The sequence below is a fragment of the Grus americana genome, chromosome 3 (genome assembly GCF_028858705.1).
Source record: "Grus americana isolate bGruAme1 chromosome 3, bGruAme1.mat, whole genome shotgun sequence".
Lineage (NCBI taxonomy): Eukaryota > Metazoa > Chordata > Aves > Gruiformes > Gruidae > Grus > Grus americana.
This window is the reverse complement of record NC_072854.1, coordinates 22,316,414-22,340,141: the sequence shown is the minus strand read 5'-3', so window position 1 is coordinate 22,340,141 and position 23,728 is coordinate 22,316,414. Positions and strand designations below refer to the sequence as shown.

The 23,728-nt window shown below is 36.8% G+C and overlaps 1 protein-coding gene across 5 annotated transcripts in view; it reads right to left on the bottom strand.

The window, feature by feature from the left end:
• The window catches only part of FBXO25 (F-box protein 25), a 32,215-nt gene that overhangs the window by 5,665 nt on the left and 2,822 nt on the right, over positions 1 to 23,728 (bottom strand). For 3 of the 5 annotated variants that reach the window (XM_054818875.1, XM_054818877.1, XM_054818876.1), the window contains exons 2-9: positions 22,039 to 22,182; positions 16,343 to 16,452; positions 14,931 to 14,980; positions 11,804 to 11,896; positions 7,792 to 7,885; positions 6,876 to 7,060; positions 4,788 to 4,970; positions 2,353 to 2,496 (exon numbers count right to left, since the gene is read on the bottom strand). In XM_054818875.1, coding sequence (XP_054674850.1) covers positions 2,353 to 2,496; positions 4,788 to 4,970; positions 6,876 to 7,060; positions 7,792 to 7,885; positions 11,804 to 11,896; positions 14,931 to 14,980; positions 16,343 to 16,452; positions 22,039 to 22,175 — 996 coding nt within the window. In that variant the 5' untranslated portion in view covers positions 22,176 to 22,182. Of the gene's footprint in view, positions 1 to 2,352; positions 2,497 to 4,787; positions 4,971 to 6,875; positions 7,061 to 7,791; positions 7,886 to 11,803; positions 11,897 to 14,930; positions 14,981 to 16,342; positions 16,453 to 22,038; positions 22,183 to 23,728 lie in introns of those variants that run through there. The other 2 variants (XM_054818878.1, XM_054818879.1) reach the window with 2 other exon arrangements.

Below are 23,728 nucleotides of genomic sequence, written 5' to 3'. Positions count from 1 at the left end.
ATATAAATTTAATTTAATAATCTGTCCAGTCAAGAATGATACTGAAGCTTGAATGAATTGTCAAAGCCTGATAAAAGTTCTTTTTGAGAAATATTTTCACCTAGCACAGAATTTTTCTAGAACTAATAAAGTACCTCCTGTCCCACTGCCCCCCACTTTACTTCTAATGTCTCTTTAGAAAGCTTGGGAAAGTATACAGATACAAGTGCCTGAAAAAGCACAACTATTTTTCCCCCCATATAACTCACTAGCACTACTGTACTCACAGTGCCCTGTAAACAGAGGTCTTGTTTTTCAAACCAATGATTAACCTCTTAGTGTCCTTGCAATAAGGGTGCCAGTTGTGCAGAAATCATTTTGTCTAACAATCTATTTCAGCCTGCTCAAAGCAGGGTAAGCTGTGAGATCATCCTTTGTTTCCAAGACCTGACTGGATAAAGGTCAGAGCAACCTGGTCTGGAAACTGCACAACCTCTCTGGTCAAACCATTCCTTTGCTGGGCCGTCCTCACGGCAGGCTCTTAGGTTCCTCTGAAGCAGTCTTCTCCAGCCTCTCCTCACAGGGCAAGTCCTCAAGCCTCCCTGATTATTTGGCTCTCACCTGCACTCCAACCAGTTTATCGGTATCTTTTTTGTATTGGGGATCCCCAGCTGGCTGCAGTATCCCAGATGAGTGCCAAGTGAAAAGGGATAATCACTGCCTTCAACCTGCTGACCCTGCTGTTGTTATAACAGCCAATCCCAAACACCTGCTACAGACTTTCAGTGCAGAGGCATGCAATTAATCTATAACCACACCATCACTTTAAGACCTGCCCAAATCTCCAGGATGAGGCAGTCAGCACTGGAATGGTGATCTAGTAGGTACTGCTCATCAATCCCAACAGCATACCTTTACAATTCCCTGTGTTGTGTTTCACTAAAAATGTAAAACCACAAAATGAGTGCTATTATTCCAGTAGCAGATTGGAGTAGTCAAGGTAGCAAGATATTTGCCTGCACAGGTTCACTGCCTCTTACTGTCACACACGATCGCCAAAGTTAAACATTTAATTCCAAATACATTTTAGTCATCGCTATTATTAAACTTTCAATTATACCAAGATGAGAATGAGAGAAATTTACTGTAGAAAGCATTAACCCTTTATACCAAGCCAGATAATCCAAACAAATCTGATACCAAAAATGCCCACCTGTATGCATGCTGTGTGCTTACCTTTAAAATTCCTGCTTTCAAAGAGAAAACTTTACCCTACATATTGAGCAATGTGATAAAGACTAATTCCACTATAATGTCATTCTTGACACAGGTTCTTCAGCAAATGCCCAGGATTTTCACAGCAGAAGCCAATCCCACCTACCTGCTTTCCTGTTATTAATTTAGCAAAACATCTTAGTACCTTTAAGGGCTCCTGTGATATCAAGGATACTCAGCTTTAAAGTAACATCATTTAGTAACATGCTACTTTATGAAAGCTAGCTTATCCTGTTAAACAGCCCAGTTTTTTTCCTATGGAAAATAAGAAAGCCTCACACTGACATGCAACACCTATTAAAATTACAAAAAGACAACAGAAGAACAACTCATTTCTGTGATTTAGAATATGAGTATTTTCCAAGATCTCTCCAACATTTCATGCTCTTTACTGCCTACTTAGCACCACCCATATCTGGTCTTTGAGCTGCAAAACTAGAGAAGTCTCACTAACTAGTGGGCTAGATTATGGTGCAACACAAAGTAAAAGCAGGACTATGTGTTCATGCATGATTTAAAACACGAAAATGCCCTACAGAAATTAAAATCATCCTGTAAGACAATGTGCATCATGGTAAACATCAGAATCAACATCAAATGCATTTTGAATGAAGTTTCAAACACTCATCTAAGCTTCACATGGGACAGAAGCAAGACTATAAAAATACAGAGTTTTATACCAAAGTGGTAGGAATGCTACAGTAATAAGTTCTCATTAGAGACATATTGATTGCCATGCCATCATTGGAAAAGGGATGTCAAAATGGCTAACTTCATACAAGTTCCTAATAACTTTGCATAAGATTAAAGAGATATAAGAAGTCACAGAGTGCAACTCTTTCTACATAGTGCTTTTCCTTGCAATTCTAAGTATTGAGGTTATCAGATACAGAGATAAGAATGCCAGATAGAGAACAACTTTGGAATTTAATACTCATTTTATATGGAAGTTTTATATATTATTTAGAAGTTAGATACTAGTTGTCCAATCACATTTCACATGAGAAAGCTGACAAGATGATTTTAATATTTTTATTTTTGGATGATTACCAGTAGCTGTTTGAACTTATTTCTGATTATCTATTTCAAAGCTCTTACCTTCCAAAACAGAATACTACAGTGTCGACAGAAATGCAAGGTGTCCCCATACTGTTCCTTTATTGGATAGTATTTCTGAAGTGCAAAGTACATCAGCTTCCAGTCAATGTGACCTTTCTCTGATGGAATCAAATGCCTACAAAACTGGACATAAAATTAATATCTTCCTTTAAAATTGTTAAAGAACTAGTCAAATCAGGTAAAGGACTGGAAAAAAAAAGGTAGTTAAACCAAAGTTTTGTAACTGGAATTCTTTGAAGTCAATAATCTGACATCATACATCTCTGCAAAGCAGCGAGAGAGGTCTAGCCACAAAAAAAGAAGGTAAAACACTAAAAATAGGAGGGTGCATATTTGCCAAGAAAAAGTAGGCCATACAACAGCTGATCAAACTCTGTCTTGAAATTATTTTAATTACAGTCAAGAACAATATTAACAAAAACAATATTTAGAGCCATAAGTAATTAATTTTATACTTTTTAAAAAACCACTCAGGAATGAGATTAAAAAAGATCGGGCATTACAAGTAGTGGTTTTCTGTTAAGACAGTAACTATGGATTTAAATAATGCTTTTTCTTTCATTTTGAAAGTATATACATGATTATTTTCCCATTTACTTATGATATTTTTAGGATAAGCAATAATCAGTGACTGATGTTCTTGCTGAGGACATAACCTGGATGTAAAGATTAGCTCATACACAATGGCTATTTCTCCCTAGCTTAATACACAGCCAAAGTTTATTAAGTATGCATTTGTAAAAGGCTTCTGTTCCACTCAGTGTGGATTAACGCTAATACATTAAGGGCTTGCTTCATTCAGAAGACAACTTCTAGATGGGGAGAATAACATTGCCTTTGATTTCATCTACACTTCAATTCCTAACAGCTTCCCTTTGTAGAACTCTCGTTTTTTCCAAAAGTGCTCTTCAGATATCAAGTATGTTTTTGCGGTTGTTTCAATGGTTTGACAAATATACTGCAGAGAACAGGGAAAACAACCTAACAGGATTCTGTAGCTTATTACAGTAGTACGCTTTTTAAAAGAAAAAGCAGAATTTGATAATGATAGAAATAGAATAATTTATTTTCCAGTAATAACCTAATAAGAAATTGAATGTGAACATTTAGGAACACATTGGAAACACTGTGTACAAGTGTCCTTTATAAGGCACAGGGCTAGCTAATTCTACTGAATTGCTCAAGTGATCTTTTTCCCAGCATTACCTTAGTACAACAGCTTCCTCTCCAACCAGTTTTGTCACTGTTCTACGGAGCTTACCTCATCTAGCCTCAACATGCATTCAACTACTACATTAAGCTTAAACTCCTTATCCTCATAACTTCACCTTGCATTCTTCTGAGCTGTTTCTGAAGGTAGGGTTTTCAGTTTCATAGAACTATAGAATGGTTTGGGTTGGAAGCACCTCAAAGATCATCCAGTTTCAACCCCCCTGCCATGGGGGGACACACCCTCCACTAGACCAGGTTGCCCAAAGCCCCATCCAACCTGGCCTTGAACATTTCCAGGGAGGGGGCATCCACAACTTCTCTGGGCAACCTGTGGCAGTGCCTCACTGCCCTCAGGGACAATTTAAAGTTTACCTTTGTCTATATTCTCCATTAAGTTAATTCTAAAGCCTTTCATCTCACCAAAATTCTTATTTGGATCAACTGCACACGAGTTAATTGATCTTCACTTTTACCTTTCCTGTTATAATAATACTTAATCTGGTAGTCACCAACCAAACGGTACCACTTCAACCTGTCAGATTCAAAAATGCGTATTTTCACTTCCTCTGGTCTGGAATGTACTAGGTTTTTAAAGTTTTTCCTCCAGCTCTACTGAGGTAACTTCTATTTTCATAGCTTTATTTTCACCTCATCTGATTTTGTCCCAGCATATATTAGTGTCAGAAAACAAAGACAGTTCTGGAAGCATTCCTAGATTACTTTAATACTTTTTATGAGTGACAGAAAAGTACCATTTCTCTTTTTGTTCTGAATTTCCAAATCTCAAGCATTTGTTCTATTCTTTTTTACAAAAATCCAATTTTGGCTTCACCAGACTGTTGATATACCCTAAAAGTTTGAGCAATCTGTCTGCCTACCTTAGGTACTAAAGTTAGAAACAGCTTAGAGGTATCCTCTACCGCACTTGTTGGTGATTGTGTCGTTTAAAGAAAATAATCATCATCTTACAGTAGACATTTTTTAAAAATAATGCAAGGAAAACAGCCTGATAAACCCTAAACTCACTCATAAGCTGAACGTAATTTTTACTATGAACGAAGCCCCAAAAAAGAGAACATTTTCACCATGACTGCACACTATAACATTTCTATCTCAAAAGGAGTGAGTTCACACATTATTATTAGTATAACACATTGCAAAGAGAAGGGCCACATTTATGCAATTGACAAAGAGTTTATTACCTGCTTTTCCGCAAAGTGATACTGGCAGAGTTTCTTCCACAACTGTCTGTCTTCACTGAGCATGTACAAAGTTGGGGTCACTTGACCCAGAGTAATAATGTCCCAGCCATCAGAGAACCTGTATAAGATGTTATTCAGCATATGCAGAGGGAGATCACTAAGCGTAAGACCGTTGTTGACATGCTGGAAATAAGAGTTGAAGACTTTTAACTACAAAAACTTGACAGTATAAGGTACAAATAAGATTCTTACTTCAGAGGTATCTCAGATCTCAGTTTAGCTTGTACAAAACCATTGAGTAATATCTAGGGTTAATTCTGTGATACTTTGATTACTTGGCTACCATCATTGTCTAACTGCTGCTGTTGAAAACTTAAATGACTACAGGTACAGAAGGAGCTACAGATTGTAGCTTTATAACTTCTAGCTTTCCTACTGTTAAAATAAACATATCCTAAATTATTTAAATTTAAAATAATTTCAGAACACATTCTCACAAAATAATTCAAGAGTATACAGTCTTGAAAACTAAGATATATTCAATTCCACCTTTGCGAGAAGTGTGCTAAAACCCTAACTATAATAAAGATATGAACCAATTATTTGTAATTTGTAGGATAACTACAGTTTCTCAATTTTTATTAAGAAACAGAGCACATGTTAATTTACCTTAAGACAACTAGAGTGCAGAATATAGGACTGAGGAGCAGAAATACAGAATTAAAACATTATGAAAGTCAGAGGCAGAAGAGAGTAGGTTCATTTCTAAAGTCTGGAGAAGGCTCCCCTCGTATATAAATGAGGAATTCTGTAGGGGCTGACAGATCAGAGAACTGAGAAAGTTTTCATTGGAATATCCACCTCTGCTGAACTTTCTCTTTAAAGGGGTAAGCTACAGGAGAACTCACACACACAGACTCTGGAGCCCATGCTGCCAGGTGGCACAAAGCCCAGGGCTGGAGGCAGTGTCCCAGCATCCCAGCTGGCGAGGGAAAGTGTGTGGGCAGCTGCTGGCACCACTTAAAGCTGCCCAGTTGCAGCTGTACTCCAGCAAGCTCTCACTTGTGTCAGTTTATTTCACCACCATTCATCTCACTTATAGACTAGACTTCCCATAGTGTCGTCTGTTATAAACATCTCTGGGACTATCGTTCTGTTCAGGAATACGTGAGCATTACAAATGCAAGATTTCTCATCGCTTATCTCAACCAACATAAAACAGCTCAGATAGAAGTGGCACACTGGAAAGAAACACACACAGCAACTGCAATGTCTCAAAACTGTCTATGCTGTGGTTGCCTGGCATATGAAAACCACCGAGACTGAGTTCCTCATTTCTCCTTTCTATTCCAAAACTAGCTGTTTTATTCAGATACCCGGCACACGCAGCAAGGACAATTTCAAAATCTCATAGCTGACAGCAAACAGATGAAACAGTTGTCTGACTTTAATGTGAGCAACATCTCGCAACATTTCTTCCTCCAGGAGTAACCCAGACAGGTTAAAAAACTGCCCGCTTATCATCAGAAGTTTCCACCATAAAAAGCTGGAGCAGAGCATACCACATGCTTTGAACAAAGTCGCATGATCAGAGTCCAGATGCTGAAGTCATTATCTTTTTTTTTTTTTTTTACAAGAAGCAACACTGCTAATGACTAAAGCTGTAAAATTGCTACTTGAATATTTCTGTTTTCTTGATCCACCTCTGTAATTCCTTTTAGATTTGCATTTCTTTAGTAGTAAAACATTTACTTTGGAATTAAAAATTGGTATTTTTTCCATCTCTATCTGACAATCTAGAGACAAACATTTTGAAATTTATTGGGTGAGAAAACAATTACATCTGCACATCTCTACCAGAAATCAGTAGTACAGGCACTGTAGCAGCCTTCATTAGAAAAGTGCTATTAAAACATTAGAAAATTAAGTTGATTCCATTTCATTAATTTCATATTAATTCTCTAAAAATAAAGAAAAGTACAACTGTTTAAGATATATTTGAAACTTTGTTCACTTACAAATCATAAACCAATGTTCAATATACTTCCCCTCCCCCAATTACTTTTTTAACATGACTTAATGATATACCTTGTTCATCTGAAGGTTTTTTAGCTGTTGTTGCCACAGAAGTATAGTTTCTAATCGGCAAATCCAAATATTGATGTTCCCTACCAACACAGATTTTCCTACTCCCCTAATCAGTATACAGAGAGTAGAACTCAGATCCTGTAGAAGATCTTTGATTAATCGTGGGTTATACTGGTCTTCCATGACTGGAAAACAAAACCAAATACAATTTTGGTTAACTCAGTTAACCAAGATAATACAGTTAGCTCAAGCTAATCAACACTTTTTTAAGATGAACTAATTACAAGTCAACTGTCTGTGTGCAAATAGCTCCCCTAATTCCCACCATGACATTCATTAATGCTGCTCCATAAGAGCAAGATCAATAATTAACAGTTTCACAAATTTGATGTAACATTTCATGCTATGCATTGAAAAAACTTAAGGCTGAACAACTAGTTATAAATTCAATTTCTTCTGTTCAAAACTGATAGTATTACAACTCCATTTAGTGTGGTTCCCAGAAATTTTTTCAGTATTATGTAATAGCTTTTTAAAAAATAAACAGTGAAGAAAAGCAGTTATATACTTTAAATCTCAGTACATCATGCAAATTGAAGGACAAACACGTTACTTAATCTAAAAGCTTTCACATTTCATAAAGAGTATAATTTAATAGTAACCAATAGTTTCTGAATAGAATCTAATTGCCATTTAACTTCACCAACCTGATTCAACAGACATGATTCAATCATCAAGAGAAAACAACTTAATGAAACTGTGGGATGGGAAGTATGAAATCTTTCACTAGTTAAATATGCTATTGCTTTGTCTTACAATATAAAAATGGTAACAAAGCTAACAAAAAAATATCAACAGATAGTTTAGTCACAGTGATTAAATGTGAACAAGCGGATTACAAAACTTTAGGTCTTACCCTTCCGCACAATTTTGTCCAAAATGTTAAAGTAGTTCTTCTGTGCTGCACCACTCAGTGAAGTTAACTGGGATTTTGCAATTAACTGCAAAAGCTAGGACAAAGAATTAAACTCAGAAGAACGACAGAAGTAAACGACAGTTTCAGTATATACATTTGTAACAACAGCCTAGAGTACTGCAACCATACCTTGTGAAAGCGTAACCACGGAGTTCAGAAAATGAAGCAAGACAAACACAGAAAGCTTTAAGTATTCCCACTGACATCTCATGAACCGCTTACAAAGAGATGTACATTTTCAAAATACTGTACAAATAATAGTGTTTATCTCTGTGATAGAGTACATGACATATGGCTGTTATAAGCTATAATGAAACAGTGGACAGAGTCTGTTTTGGAGGCTCACAAATAGAATATGGTCTGTGATGTGGCTGGGTTCTGAACCCCCTGACAGATTTGCTGGCCAGGAACATCGCTCTGAACAGATACCAACTACCAGACTTCCAGTTTCTGAGTGAAAGTATCATACTGGTCAAACCCAGGTGTAATAGACTTAGTGCAGTACTTTCTGCTACTGGAAGGGAAATGCTGTATTTTACCTAAACTGGAGGGAAGAAAAAAAAATTCTGTATTACTCCCACATTCAGGTCCCTGGTAGAAGAAACCACCATAACCTAACAAAGAGCAGTATACATACTCTATTAGTAACTGACACTTAACTATACAGTAAGTATGTCCTAACTGTCCACATGTTTCTCTGTGGAACCACTGTGAGCAAAAGACCTGAGAGAACAGTGGGAAAGGTCTAGGGGAAAGTAACCAGAACAACTTGTGTTCTAGCTAAACACGAATGCCAAGCTTTAGCTACTAGAGGCAGCCCTTGCTCTATTCTGACACCTTTGCTTTTACATTATAGATTCAGTTTTCTAGCTGATAAGGACTGTTGCCTCTTCGACAAAAAATAGTCTCTCAGTATGAAATAAGAGTTTTTCAAGTTATGACAACATTGCAATATTTAGAAGTGTGGCACCGACCTTTACAATTGCTGCTCACAATGCTGTCTTCAGACCAAGTGTTCTCAATACATCAGAAAGGGAAAGCATGGAGCAGAAACCAGCACCCCCTACAGAGTGCTCTAAACGCTAACCTGCAGAGCCGTGCTTTGTAGGACAGCATCAACTATTGGCACAGAGGGTGAACAAAGACTAAGCCTGCCAAAAATGATTTTATATCTTCATTTCTAAAACACTGATTTGACACTACACTCAACATTAATTTTCCTTTGGAGGAGGGGAGAATACACCTGTTCTCTCCCTGATATGATAATGTTCCTTCTGGCTTCTCTGCATGATCCCTGACAAAACATTGTGTGTTGCGAAAGAAGGAAATAATTCTCCTGATGTACTTAAATACAAGCAATCTATTTATACATTTTTTTGAGAGTAGATATCAGGACCTCTTCCTTGACATTTTCAAAGCCCTTTAGTTTGAATAATAATTTGGATCACACCTAGAGGTCTCTGGCAGTTCGCCAATTCAAGCAAGTATGTACGTTTCTCTTAATTAAATGAAAAAAAATCAGTTATGTCACTCGGATTAAAGATCAAATCAAAGAAAAAAATTCCACCTGGCTGATTTTAACAAAGATTCCAATTGCAGTGAAGGTTAGTATGCAAGGATTAAGACAATTTTAGCAGGTGCACAAGTACAAGGATCTGACACCTGAGTTCAGCCTTACTGATAGATGCATAGCCATGGCTTATATTGTCTACTAGAGATTATAACTTTGAATGGATCTACTGTTTATTCAAATGGAAACATTTTGAAAAAAGACCATCCATATCAAAATCAATGTATCAGACATTTAACAGCTAAGAAATTATCATTCTACTACAGTACAAACGAGCACAGGAAAACAGCTGATTGTACCTCCTCCCCACACTGATCACCCTAAAAGGATCCTGGTCAGACATCTATATTAACTTTTAATAGTAATTGGGAGGTTTTTAGTTAGTTGGAGAATCAAAATAGATCATCTTTGTGGTCTGGGATCATAGAATAGCTATCCAGTAGAGCTTGGTATTTCAGAAAAAAATCTTCTTGATTTATATCTTGCTATCTTAAATGCAAGAAGCAGAACACCACACATAAAAGTAATCATCATAAAAGTAATAATCATTGTGTTCATGCATAACTAGGAATAATTCTTAGAGAAGAAACAGAAACTGCTGCACTGCATTAAGTGAGATCTACACAAAACATCTCCACCGTTAGAAACTCCAGGGAAGTAAAAATCTGTATGGAGCAGATGGGTATGGGATGACCTGGTGCTTACTTTAGGTCTCAGTTGCAGACTGGCTTAAAACCTGATAGAGCAGATTAAACATCCTTTTAAAACACCTGTTGCAACTTCACATATTACTGACATCCACACAGATATTTTAATTTATTAGATACACTACCACAAATGTTTCTCAAATCAGCAAGTTCTACAGCTACAGAATGAGCAGCAGCTGTCATTCATATTGATCATGCTTATTAGCAGCTTGGTAACTTTTAAGGTCTTAGATGTACGGTTTCTGTACCTGTTGATAGAAGTCAGTTCACCTCCATCACATCAGAGGAACGGATGCAAAGATCTAATTAAATTTTTGCAATTGTAAAACAATTTTAAAATTTAAAAATTTTCAAATAAATTCTAAAATGTTAAAAGTAATTTGGAAGTCTGCTTGCTATACTAAATCCACCCTAATTTCTTAGGGTCTACCATTACTCTAGTAGCAGTTTGTATGACAAAGTCAAGATTCTGAATTGAGGTATTGCTTCTTTCTCAATAATCTTAAGCCTGACTAACTAAACCATTTTGGTGAACAGAAGAGAAACTGGTCAATGTGCTTATGTTAGACTTGACTTTATTCCAGTCAACTGTTTCGAGCAATCAGCTTAGGCACTGCAGCATCTAAAAAACATGTAAAGTTCTAGTTCTGGATTCATTCTACCTGTTTACCATTCGAGTGAGGAACTCAAGGTTGACCCCATTTATAACATGATTTTTTTTTTTTTAGGTGCTCTCTTTTCTTCCTTCTGTTTGAGGCTGAAGAGCCTTGGGAAAGATCAAGGTTTTTGTTTCTGCTCCCAAAACAGCATTAAAAAAGCAATGTTCTAAACCACAACGCATACATATACTAAAAAAAAGAAAAGAAAAAAATCTGTGGGAGGACTAAAACAGGCAAGTACCCTAACCACTAGTCTGGAAGCAAATCCTTTTTGCTTTGTTCCCTTTGGTCCCAGATCTCTTGTTTTTCTAGAAGTATAATACACTCTCAGCTTCACAAGGATGGGCAGAATGTGTTTTCTCTCCAAATACTCCATGGCCTAGCAGTAAGGGTGTCCTCCTGGTATGTTTATTTGATTTTGATCTGTGTCTTTTCAAGCTCTGGATACATTCCAACCACTACATTATTTGTGAACGGCCTCACCACAGAACTGATCTCTATTCCTGGTATGTCTCACACTTTGAGCTGCTCTAGGAATTGGGACAAGCACTTTACTACTTCAAGTTAAATGACAAAGAAATTTGGGCCTATAGAAAGATCAGTATCTCCCAGAATGGGTATTTCCAAGTGGGCAGGGGGTTAGGCATCAAGGAAATTAAGAGATGACATTATGTTGCTCCCTAAATTACAAGTTCCACAGTTTTAGAAAATAGGCAAGTACCACTGTTGTCCAGAGCTTACAAGTTCCATGCATTTAATTCTCAACTTAAGACTAGACCTGACCCAGAGAAGTTAACATAGTGAGAAAGGGACTTTAGAAGGAATCATGAGATTAGTAAGAAAACAAAGAAAAATTACTCAGTTTAAAGTTGCTTCATGCAGTATAAATTACACATGAACAAGGTATTTATACAGTCATAAATGATCAGTTTTTCAAGGCAAAATTATTTCTTTTGTACACACAGGCACATCAGCAAATGCATTTTTAAAATATGCATATAAAATAGAAAGCTTACTTTGACCACATAATTGAACCTTCTGATGTCCTGAATTGCACTTGAAAAGTCTAAGCGGTTAAAAGCTTCTCCCAAAGTGCAATAGCCATGTCTCTGAAAAGAAGAATAAACACATTTTAAATGGAAAGAAACAAAGATAAAATTGAGGAAAATATTCAGAAAAGCATTCTATCATGCAACTGAGGCTTATGTATACCATGGTCCCTGGAAATGTAATGTATCGGAACTGAGGATTTATTTAATTTCTTGTAGAACAAATGAAACCAGATATGCTCTTTGGAACCAACAGGCACATAGGCAATATTACTCAATGACAAGGCCTTTAAATTCATACTAATCACGCAAACTGTAATCACGGGTATCTGGGTGTCCTGGGAATCTACTCAACTCTTGCATGACCACAGTGCTGGTACTCTGTCATGGCTATCATGCTCCTCATTTGTGTGAGGACAAGGTAGAGCTTATTTGTACAGCGCTCTGAGCTTATAGCTATAAGCTTTAACTGACTGAGTTTACATTCGCATTTGAAGGTAAGAACACACCTACTTGCTCCTGGGATTGGAGTAACAAAGGGTCTCAACATCTAGAATTTATTTACTGGGTGCTAGAAGTTTGGGTATTATTTTTGTTGGGTACCAAGAGCAAGAGAAATTGCATTTTCTTTTGGTGCTTCTGCATAGGTGTCTCAAGGTGAAAATGGGAGTTTCAGAGGCTGTTGTGGAACTAAGGCGGTAGTGGCAGCCTGAAATGACATGGGATCACATAAGCTGAGTAAATTCAGAAAAACAAAGCCACATAGGAGCCTTGGAGCAAATACAGTGAGGCCAGAAAAACCCTGCACGCTAGTATGGTTTATCAGCCTAGGGAAGGGGGGATCAAATAATTATTTGAAGTTCATTCCTAAACAGACTTCCTTGGTGAATTGTGTGATGGTGAGATGGTGGCAGTACAACTTGATGTTCCTTTTCGCAACCCAATGAAAACTTACCCTGGCTGTACCACAGTGGGACAAGAGACAACTATTTGCTGCAGAATGGTGATAATTACTGCCTACTGGTTAATGACTAAATTCAGGATCATACTGCTTGCTCATCCAGTTAATATATCCAAGATCCAAGTGGGCACCACACTTCACAATATGCACAACTTGGCTGGCTAATAGCAGTGAATCAACACTTGCAGACAACACCACTTCTGTTGAAATGTAAATATTTGTGGCTGTTCTCTAGCTAATCAGTTATCAAAAGGCCATGCTTAAATACACTAACAGAACTCCCTTCAACAGCTGGAAGCACATTTCTATGAAGCTTCAGCTTTACCGTTCCCAATGTACTGCCATGATAAAATTACTCAAAGAGCATCTCTTACTTCATTTCAGCTATACCTGCACTTGTTTTGGTTTTATTTATTTTCAGTGCTCTCTTACAGCACGTTTTACATGCTTCTTATCAAGATCTTCCTACTCTTGTTATTTTTCCCTAAAATTCAGTATCCACTTTGGGAAAAAAAGTTTCCCAGTTGCGAGACTTAGCCATTTTGAAATCAAGTAAGATTACAACCTGTAAGGAAAACTACAGCCTCTGTAAATTATAGTTTAGATAAACTTAAATTGTTGCTCTGATTTTTTTTGCTCAGGTATGCTTATTCCTTGCTACTTTTTCATTCTGCCACTTAACTTTCAACTTTAAGCTTCTGAATTTAAACAAGGAACTACTTGAAAAAGACTAGTGATTAATTCTAACCATCTTTGGTTTGTTGTTAGTTTGCTGTTGGTTTTTTCCTTTTCCTCCCCCCCCCTTTTTCTTTCCCCCCTTTTTCCCCCCCCTTCCCCCCCCCTTTTTTTTTTTTCTTTTAACAAAGCAGAAAAGGTGAATGGTCAATTATTAGAAGACAACAGCAGTGACAAGAATAAGCCAACTGGTACACCAAAGTATTTTGTCCAGTTCTGAATGGACAAGAAACCCAAGCAAAGAGTCATATATCACCAGTACACCAACATCTGCACAAATAGGAAGGAAAAAAAAATCCTCACATATAGGTTATGAAGGACAGCAGTGAGTGATTTTAGGCAATTTATGTTTTGGCCTGAACGTAGTTTGAAAATTCAGATTAACAACCAGTCAAAACATCATAACGACCGGTGACAGTCTGTCACACCCCCCCCCCCCCCCAACCTTCTTTCTTACCCTAAATTTGAGATGGCACAAAGGGAAAGACCATGCTTGAGGCTTTTGCAGACCAATATAAGTAACTACATCTATCACAAATGAAGATAAAACTAGGAAAGAGGGCTATGAATCTATTGAAAGGCTTTGTAATAACCTTCAGATGTAGAAGGGCAGCCTCTGAGTCACTGGCCTGCAAGGTAAAATCTTCCAGTGCCTCCTGTAAGTAAGCTCTCTCCACAATGCCATGCTCTTCCTGAGTACAATGCTCTTTATAGTCTCTCTCAGCTCCAAAATACAAAGCCAAGTTCTACTTGCGTGGCTAGGGATCATCACGCTCACCTCCTTCCCCCTCTCCTGGCTGGCATTACTGTGATGAAAGACATCCTTACAGGTGTCCAAGTTCCACCCATCCCAGATAACCACAGGAACACACACAGGAATGAAACTCAAACTTTGAAACAGTTTCTCTCTACATACTATGGATATATTTTAACTCTTGGCTTTCCAGGAGGTCATTCCAAGGTCTTTCACGTTCCCTTTACAGTTGCATGATACAGTTTGTATCCCAAACTGAAAGCATCTGGACTTTGTGGAATACAAAGGTCCTCTTTGCAAAGTTTGAAACTGAAGTTTTCCTTATATTCAAATTTACATCAAGATTCCAAAATACCAGGTAGCTGCCTGCAGAGACCTTCTTTGGAGACATTATTCTGGTTTTGCAAATACTCTCAAATTTAGTTCAAAGACACACAATACAGATAGAGACAGATGGGCTTGGAGTAGTGGAGAACTACGATGCCCATCCTTGCAAGTTCCCACATCTCTGCCACAATGACCCATGAAGAGAGAGTTGAATATAAACCCTAAGATGACATAGCAAAAATGCATTTGCTAATATACTATTTGTCAATTAAGAACACAAGGATTGCAGGAATTGACCCACAGCATGCAGGACTTACTTCCCTGGTGCTTTCTTTATGAACATAAATCCACTTTTCTCGATAAAAACCTAAAATAAAAATCAAAATATAAGCATTTTTAGGCTTCCACTTTAGGTAACACCTTCTAGAAAGAAACTGAACAAAACCAGACCATCCTCAATAAAAAGCTTCATGAATAGGAGAGATGGTTAAACAGTTCTAATGAAGGAAGTTTATAAAGGCTGAAAAGGATGACTACAAATTTTCAGAAGCTATGTACTTCAAAAAATTAAAGGAAAAGTTAAAAAAATTCATAAATTCAACACAAGAGTTAGCACACAGTTGGCAGACGTAGCACAACTTTTGCCTACTGTGTACCAACAACAGCCAATTTCTCCTACAAAACCCCTAATCTTTTTTAATCCAACAGGCTCCTTAGCACTTAAGACAGGGAAAATACAGAAATGAGCAACCTTTTTGTTCCTGAATGCTCCGCCCCTTTAATCTATTTTCTTCTGTAAAGGTGCCTGCTCTGCACCTACTTGGTTCAACTAGTTGCAGAACGCTGCAGGGAAGCCAACTATACAAGACTAATAAAAGGCAACTAGGCAGATCTTCAGCTTTCAGAAGTATGATATGTTATCAAATGAAAGCATGCTCTTACATACAGCCACTTGAATCTTTTAAAATACTTTACGTCCAGACAAGCCTGGGGAAGCTTGCAGCTTTCTGCAAGACCATCTCTGTTACAATTTGGGGAATATACAAATTATGGAGATCGTTTCAAGAACAAAACATTAGAAACGCCAAAGAGTTGCTTATCAAATTATCTTTTTTCACCTACTCTACCAAATTCTCTACTTCAATAAGTTTACTTGCTGTCATAAATATATTTGCAGTCTAGAGTACAGATGATCTTTTAAAAGTGAAAACTGACAAAAATGGCTTTGATATTTTAATTTTTAAAAGGGACTATTTTCAAGAAATTCAGTACTGCAAGTCTTTTACAAAGAGCTATAGGTATGATGACAAAATATATTTATTTATGAACTGATTCTAGAGCTGCAACACTAATCAGAATTTGAATTAAGCAAAAATAAAACAGCTGCTTTGGTAAGCAGAAGCTTCCATAAGCATCCAGAAGAATTTAATCTAAAACTAGTCCACCAAACAGTGGCTAGTATCAGAAGACATTTATTATTCAGGAATTAGTATTCATAAATGAATTAACTTTGGACCTTTGAAAAAAAAAAATCATCACGCAACAGATGATTAATGCCACAGTTCAATTAAGATGTATCACTCCTGACACTAGAATTTGTTGCCAGTATGGAAGTAAACATAACTCAGAAGGCTACTACTCTATAGATAAATATAAATGAGCAGCTATTATAAAATTTTGCTGAACCTACAACAGTCTTCTAAAATAAATAAATAACCCCCAGCCTTACATTGTGAATCTGTGTTATTCCTAAAATGATCTTTTTTCCTTTTCTTGGCTGCAAACTCACAATCTTCAGTACTGTATATCTCTTCATCTTCATCATCACCAGTTAAGATGCTGAAATAAACACATCTAATTAGAATAGCAGTGATTAAATATTTAAGACACATACAGCTTATAATTCTCTCCATTAAAGTTTGCCAGCTAGAAGAAAAAACCAAAATCATATTTTTAATGATGTTTCTCTACCTGATGGTCCATAGCAACATGTATCTTGAGAGAGGTGTCTTGTTCTTTTCTTCCCAGTGGGGTTGAATTTTGTGTCAAAGTGATTAAATACACAAAATATCTTCCTAATAGCTATCTTGTAAGCCATTACTGACATTTAGGAAGGACTACTGAGGAGACGCTACTAACTGGACAACTGGCTGCCTGCAAAGTGTACAAAAATTCATTATTTGAAATGGACCAAGCCTTGAAAAAACTGTGCACACAGGTAAACGTCGGTGCAGAATTACTACACATCCTTGCATAGGCAGAAAGCCAGCAAAGACAGACCTCTCTCTTACTACTGTCAACTTTGGGGCAAAGTCAGTCTTTCTTTTAATAAATGCCTGAATCACGACACTGTACATAATTTAGGTGTCAGAATAATGTTTTACCAATGATTTGTACGGCATCAAGAACCACGTGCATCCTCTCTGGTAGAGAGGATCAACTATACCTATGTCACTTCTGTCAGTTAACTATGTAACCTAATAGTGTATATATGGATAGTGTGAGTATACATATAAAAAGATATATATATATATATATAAAAACTATTAAAACGTTTTGTTGGATAAACTAACCTTTCTAAAATTCTCATGCATTTAAAAACTGCCTGTGCTACATAAAGTCTACACAGTTTCATAAAGTTTTGCTTTCCATTTTTGTAGATAATTATAAGGAACAGCAATACAGATAAGAATGGGTGTTCATTTTTCTAGCACAGAGCAGGAAGATACTTCATATGAAGGCTACAGTCTTGCACAGATAAGCAGAGTAACTTAGGATATGTGGTAGTGAAACTTAACTGTAGGATTATTTTATTTCCCCATTATTATTCTTTGACAAAAAAGTTGTATACTAGATTCCTCCCATTCTTTATTACTTTTAACCTGAATTTGCCAGATGAATCTATTTATCAATGTCAGTTTGAACTTCAAACTGCACCAGTAACAGCTGAACATTGTTAAACTGAAGGACACTGGTTTATTGAAAAGTAATCTGTATTTGGGCATTAAGTGGCAAAACCCAAATTATATTAGTCTATTGCTGCTAGCTTATACAGTTAAAATTTTCAGGCTTGAACCATCTGTTAAGGAAGATGAGTAAACAACACTGTAAAAAAGCTTTGTTTTTTTAATTGCTCTAATCAGTAAATGCTAGCTCAGCTTAAAGATACGCACACAAGTTAAGAAGACTCAGAAACAGAAAGTTATTTTTATCTTAGGTTTAAATCCTGGAGGCAAAAAAAAAAGCTAACATACCTCTGCATTCAGATAGAGCTCAATCCAAGGTGAGAGCCTCAGTTCATGTCTTACTATTTTTAAAGCAGAGGATACTCAACAACCTCAATACTCCATGTAACATTGCCAAATATCGTATCTGGTCAAACACCAAAAGAGTTTGAAGAAAAGGAACTGGCAACTGACAAAAGCAGAACATCAACACTGACAAGTGACTTTGATTATGTAACATTCCAATCCATCACGGTTTTTTTTTTCCAACACTACTATATAGGAAATCTCTTTTAAACTCACTAAAATTATTAACTTAATTATGTTTTAGCATATTGACAGCATTGCCGTATCACGTGAGAAGTTACTGCAGAATCAGAAATAGAGCCCAGAGCTCTCAGACCTAGCTTTATCATCCTAACAACAGATGCAAGACTAGAGAGATACGGCCTGACAATGCAATATAATTCAGGCAGAACAGAAACACGCTTGTTCCCATTGACCCAGGGCAATGGGGAGAGGAGGGGAGGCGGCATTCCTGAAAGCCTGCTTTAGAAGAGGAAGCTTAATCTGGCAGGATTCCTTCTTTTGTTCCTGGAGAGGAAGTGTCCCTAGAAAGCAATTTAGGCCAGTAACATACCTGAAGTGATTTAAAGCCCACCCCTGCCCCCCAATAATACGCGCTTCCTCAAGTATCAGATAAACAAGCAAGGCAGCTTAAGGACATTCAATTAATACATGGAATTGCAAAGATGAAGATGGCTATTTCAAGCACCTTTGTCTAACATTCATATTAATCTGTGACATTCCTGGAATTCTTCATGTCATTTTAGAGAAAAGACGGATTTGACTGTTGTCTCTGAGGATCTTCTCATATGAGGCTTTATTTCCTCATGTTCCGTCCCACTTCATGTGGAGAGTCTTTCCCTGCTTATCTGTACCCAGCACCACTCTTCTTGACAAACTTTAAGTCTCTTACCAAGAACGAAAGCAAGGGTCCCACAGACATCAGAAGAGTGGGACAGAAATACAGGCACTTCCGTGGCAACTGTTAGCCTCCTTCCAGAAAACTGGAAAGCTAGTTGATGAGTAACAAAGCTGCTCCTCCATTTCCAAAAGCAACCCCTGCCCCCTGCAAACACCAAGCTAAGATACAAGAAACTGAATCAAGTGCTGCACATGCCATATGGTGTAACAGAAGCCTTAATTTAATGTTTTTACCATAATACTGCAGATGACATCTGAGTGCACCTGGAAGGATTTAAATACATACACAATACTGCCAATTTAGAGCTATGCTTACTTTCTTATCTTGATGCACTTCATAAAAAAATATTCTAAAGCTTCTAAAATCAAAGTACCCCGTGTCCTTAGAACTACAATAGCCTACAAAAAAGTATGCAAGAATTTCAGCTTTCTCAAAAAAGTAATTTCATAACAGGATATTTAAATACTGTTAGGCATGACACTTAAAATGACGGAAAACTTGACAGGGCTATTCAAACTCAAAACTATTCTTCCTCATCCCCCTGCATCTTTTCTCATGGAGGAAGGAATGCCCTCAAGTCATGCAATTACCTACAGAGACATGCTAAGTGTTTTAGAAGAGACTCAAAGCCATTTACAGCTTGACCATGCATGGAAAATTCTGAGGTAAGTGCTTGCACAAAATTACGTTACAATATAATTTTGGCATTTGACAAAATTATCTAAGACTAGATTCAAATCCAAGGACTTCTATCCAGTGCCAAAAACACTTTTGTGAACACTGTATCTCACTTACAGAATTAGACAAGAGACACCACAGACTCAAATGACTACCCTGCCAGCCCTAGTAGTTCATATGAGCCTAACACACACAAAAAATTAGTATCACCATCATGAAAACCTTATTAGATTAGTCTGATTCTCTCTTATCTCAGAAGGAAAGCATCAGATAGCTTTACTCCTAAATTGCAGGCTATTGAGAAGTATTTACATACAACTCTAAGGCAGTGCTGTTCTCTCTCCCCCACCAAGCTCCAAGGACACAGTGCCACGGCAGTGGAAATCTCTATCTGCACTAGAATGTATAGGTACAAATTGCTGGTAGCCATGGCCAGCGTTCAGCCCACAGAGCGTGAATGAGCGCTGCCTCAACCACAATTCCAGCTACTGTATACCATGAATACAAGGCACTCTTCACTTACATAATAATATTAATTATCCAAATAAGTAAGAGGTACAGAACTGAGGGTCTCATTTTACTATTTCAGTTTCCATAAATGGAACTAATTTAAACTGCAACTATTCAAGCATTATTCCAAATCATTTAAATTGTTCCTGCACAAGTGATTACATTGGTTCAAGCATGGTTCTCATTAAGTCCACTATTTTTAACTAATTCATCAAACTGGATTCACCAAGGCACTGGATGACTAATTGAATAAGGTAAAAAGCTCTATTTTAATAAAAACACATTATTCTTCAATTTATGTAAGTTATTGACATCTTTTGAAGGTTTCTTTCTGAATCTGTTTGTGAGTAGATCTTTTTAATTTCTGAAAAGAAAGTATTTGTAATTCACAGAAGACAATTTGGCAAGTAACTCTATCCATACTTTCTCTCACAGAAGAGAATACAAGTAATAGTATCTGCTGTAGATTAAGTTGGTCCCCGAGTTTGGGATTCTGACAAGCTTGCAAGCTAGCCTAAGAACTCTGAATCATGAAACACCTCAGATTCCATGAAAACTTTCCCCCAGAGCATTTCATGGCTAGTCCCTTGAAATTAACATGCCTGGTTTAGTCCTGAACTTTAATATGCATATCTTTCCAAAACCAGTTGATTTAAATCTGTTTCTAGCAAGACAACTCCAGAGGAGTTCAACACTAAGTACTTTCAAGACTAAGAAAAAAAAATCTAGCATTTTTGCTTGAAGAAGCCATAAAAATACCTCAACTTGCTCTCTGGAGAAAAGAAATATGTATGTATCTATATAATTAGGATCAGAGGAGCAAAAGTCTTAATGATATTCATAAAAACAATGATAATTTATGTCATACTTGCCAAGCAATATTCATTAAAGCAACCTACAAGATATAATTATTTAGTAATTGTGCAAATAGCTATTAAAATTAAATTAGATTTCCTTTCATTTGTCAACTATATTATTAAAAATATATGAAAGAGGGAAGCAAAGATTTTTTTCAAAGGTATTTAAGGCAACTTTTATGTTGGCAGCTTACTGAACACTCTTCCAGACAAGCATAGTCTTTTGTATCTACAGTGGCCAGACTGTGTGGAAAAAGAAGCCCAAATAATATCAGTGACAGATGAACACAAGACGACAAAAAGGCATGAATAAAACAGTAGGTCATAAGCTTAATAATAATTATTCACTGCTTGATAACTCTCCTGAGGTTTATTTCACAAATTTAGAAAACACAGGTGTATGAGTACAGCAAGTCCTAGCTTGCCAGTAAATTCCCTCTAAATCAGATCAGTTACTGTATCATTTACTGGACTAACAGCAAAACACTGAATGTTCCCTTTTCTCATTATGAACATATTATACTGGAATTTATGACCAAGAAAGATATCCCTGAGAATTACTTCTTGGTGGAGAAACTAAGCAAAAATTTGTTTGGATAAAGCTATTTATATCACACTAATCTGTGAGCATCTGCCACAAGTATTAGTTTATTTAACTAATATCTTTCTCACCTGTTCTATGACAGAAGCACATACAGTGTGTTACAGAAGTACCATAAAATTACCATTAACTGTGTAGTTGGAGCAAAAGCATTATATGACTGCCATAAGCAGTCCTATTCCAACACTCAACCAACAGAAGGTCTTCGTTCACTTACAAGTAACATTTCAATATGCCTGTTGCACTTGCAATTTCTATCACTTTTATCTTTAAAAAGAAAAAAAAGAAACCAAATAAAAAACCCCTGTCAAGTATTAAAGACATACAACATAAGATGAGATCTGTCTGCCTAAAATAAGCAACTCATGCAGCAGTGATGAAAGACAACCTCCACAGGGCTCTCCTGTCTGCTTAACTAAACACGTGGTTGCATTTGTACACTTCTGCCATATGCAAGTGATACCATCTACCACAAACGCTTGCAGTCTGAATGGAAATCAAGTCAATCTTTGCCTTCCCACCCGCTATTAACTCATGCAGAATTTTTTTTTTTTTTTTTTAACTTACACAGTATGACTGATATCATTCAGCTGATTACTCCCATCCTCAGCTGCAGGAGTGAAGGGTTCACATCGTTTCCATCCATCTTCTGTTTTAACCCATCTCCATCCAGGGGATCTCCAGTCTTGGCCCAAAAATGGCATGGTTTCGCTATAAGCGGCAAGAAGAATGTTCGTGTATTATTTAATTAAAAATAAAACTTGCAAAACTTCTTGTCATTATTTCAGTTTTCTCTTTAACCTTAAAAAAATAGAATGATTACCTGGAGGAAAGAAATTTCTCTGTAGACCATCATTTTAAGAAACAGATTCAGTGTTTTAAGTACATTTTTGATTCTGTAACTTCATTCTTCTTGTCTTTCTGCATTTATTAGATCAAGGTAGGTTTCCCAGTTCTTTAGAGAACAAGGAAAAGAATGATGGTAGTCCAGGAAAGGGTTGATACCAAAACAAGCGAAATTTTATCCTGTGCAATCTGCTCCACCGTGATCAGATTACTGATTCTGAGACCTGACTAATAAATGGTTGTTAAAGAGTCTGACAGGGCACAAAATCAATGTTGCTTCTTTTATTTTTTCTAAGACTTATAAATACTGAGTTTGTGCTAGACTGTATAGTGATGTTTCAGTAAAGGAATTTTCATTTTCCCAAATATTTTTTCAGCTGTTGTTGAGGGTCACCTCCCACACTAGGCTATTAACTGGCTACCAGGACAGATGGAGACTGCAACATACAATCAATTGTTAAATGTCTCCTGAAATTCGTACAGACATGCAAGTCATCACAGGTATATCATTCAGTGTTCTGCTACCCTTTTCCAAAAGGCAGATTCACTTCTGACACATTAAGTAATAATTTGAACAAAGCAGCTATCTATACTTTGAAGACTCTGACCTTGCTAGCTGTTGCCCTTTTCTTCCCTTTCATCATGCATACATGTTGCTCCTTATTTTAACTTGATTTCACACACAAGCCATATAGGGAAAATAGCATTATCATATTTGAAACATATGTTAATATATTAACACCAACAACTTTGCTCCTAAGAAGTATGCATTTCCTAGTATTTCTTCAACTTGAAAAAATATCAGGCAACATCAGTCAACTATCACTATGAATGTATTTATCCATTTGCACTCTTGACCAGCATCTGCCCAATATACTAGTTAGAACAGAAAGCACAGAACCATAAAAAACCTGAAGAAATACATGTTGAGTGAGCCAGTATTTTTAATTAAACCCCCCCACACACACCACAAAAAGTGCATTCTCTAGCCCTCAGCATTGACTAGTCCCCTTGCTACTCATAACTCAGCCTTTTTCCGCATCTAACAGGAATCACCACATCCTTTCCTCTAGTCACCACAAACTCTATTCATCCCTTTCTACTTTTCCAATCTTTTAGTGCTTCCTAGGAGTAATGAGAACCATAACATACTTTTTTCCCCAAATTGTTTCGAACTCATCTCATTTTGACTGAGATTAAAGCCTCGTCTTTATGATACAACTGTTTAAATAGTTGGTGCTCACGAGTGCACTTCAGAATAACACAGGTTACAGCATTTTTACTTCAGCCAAGATAAGCAGAATTTACCTGAAAAATTGTTAAATCACTGAAAGAGACTACGAAAACAGCAGACAGCAAGTCAAAAACATCATCTTAGACAAACATAAAACAAAAGTTTTATGTATCTAAA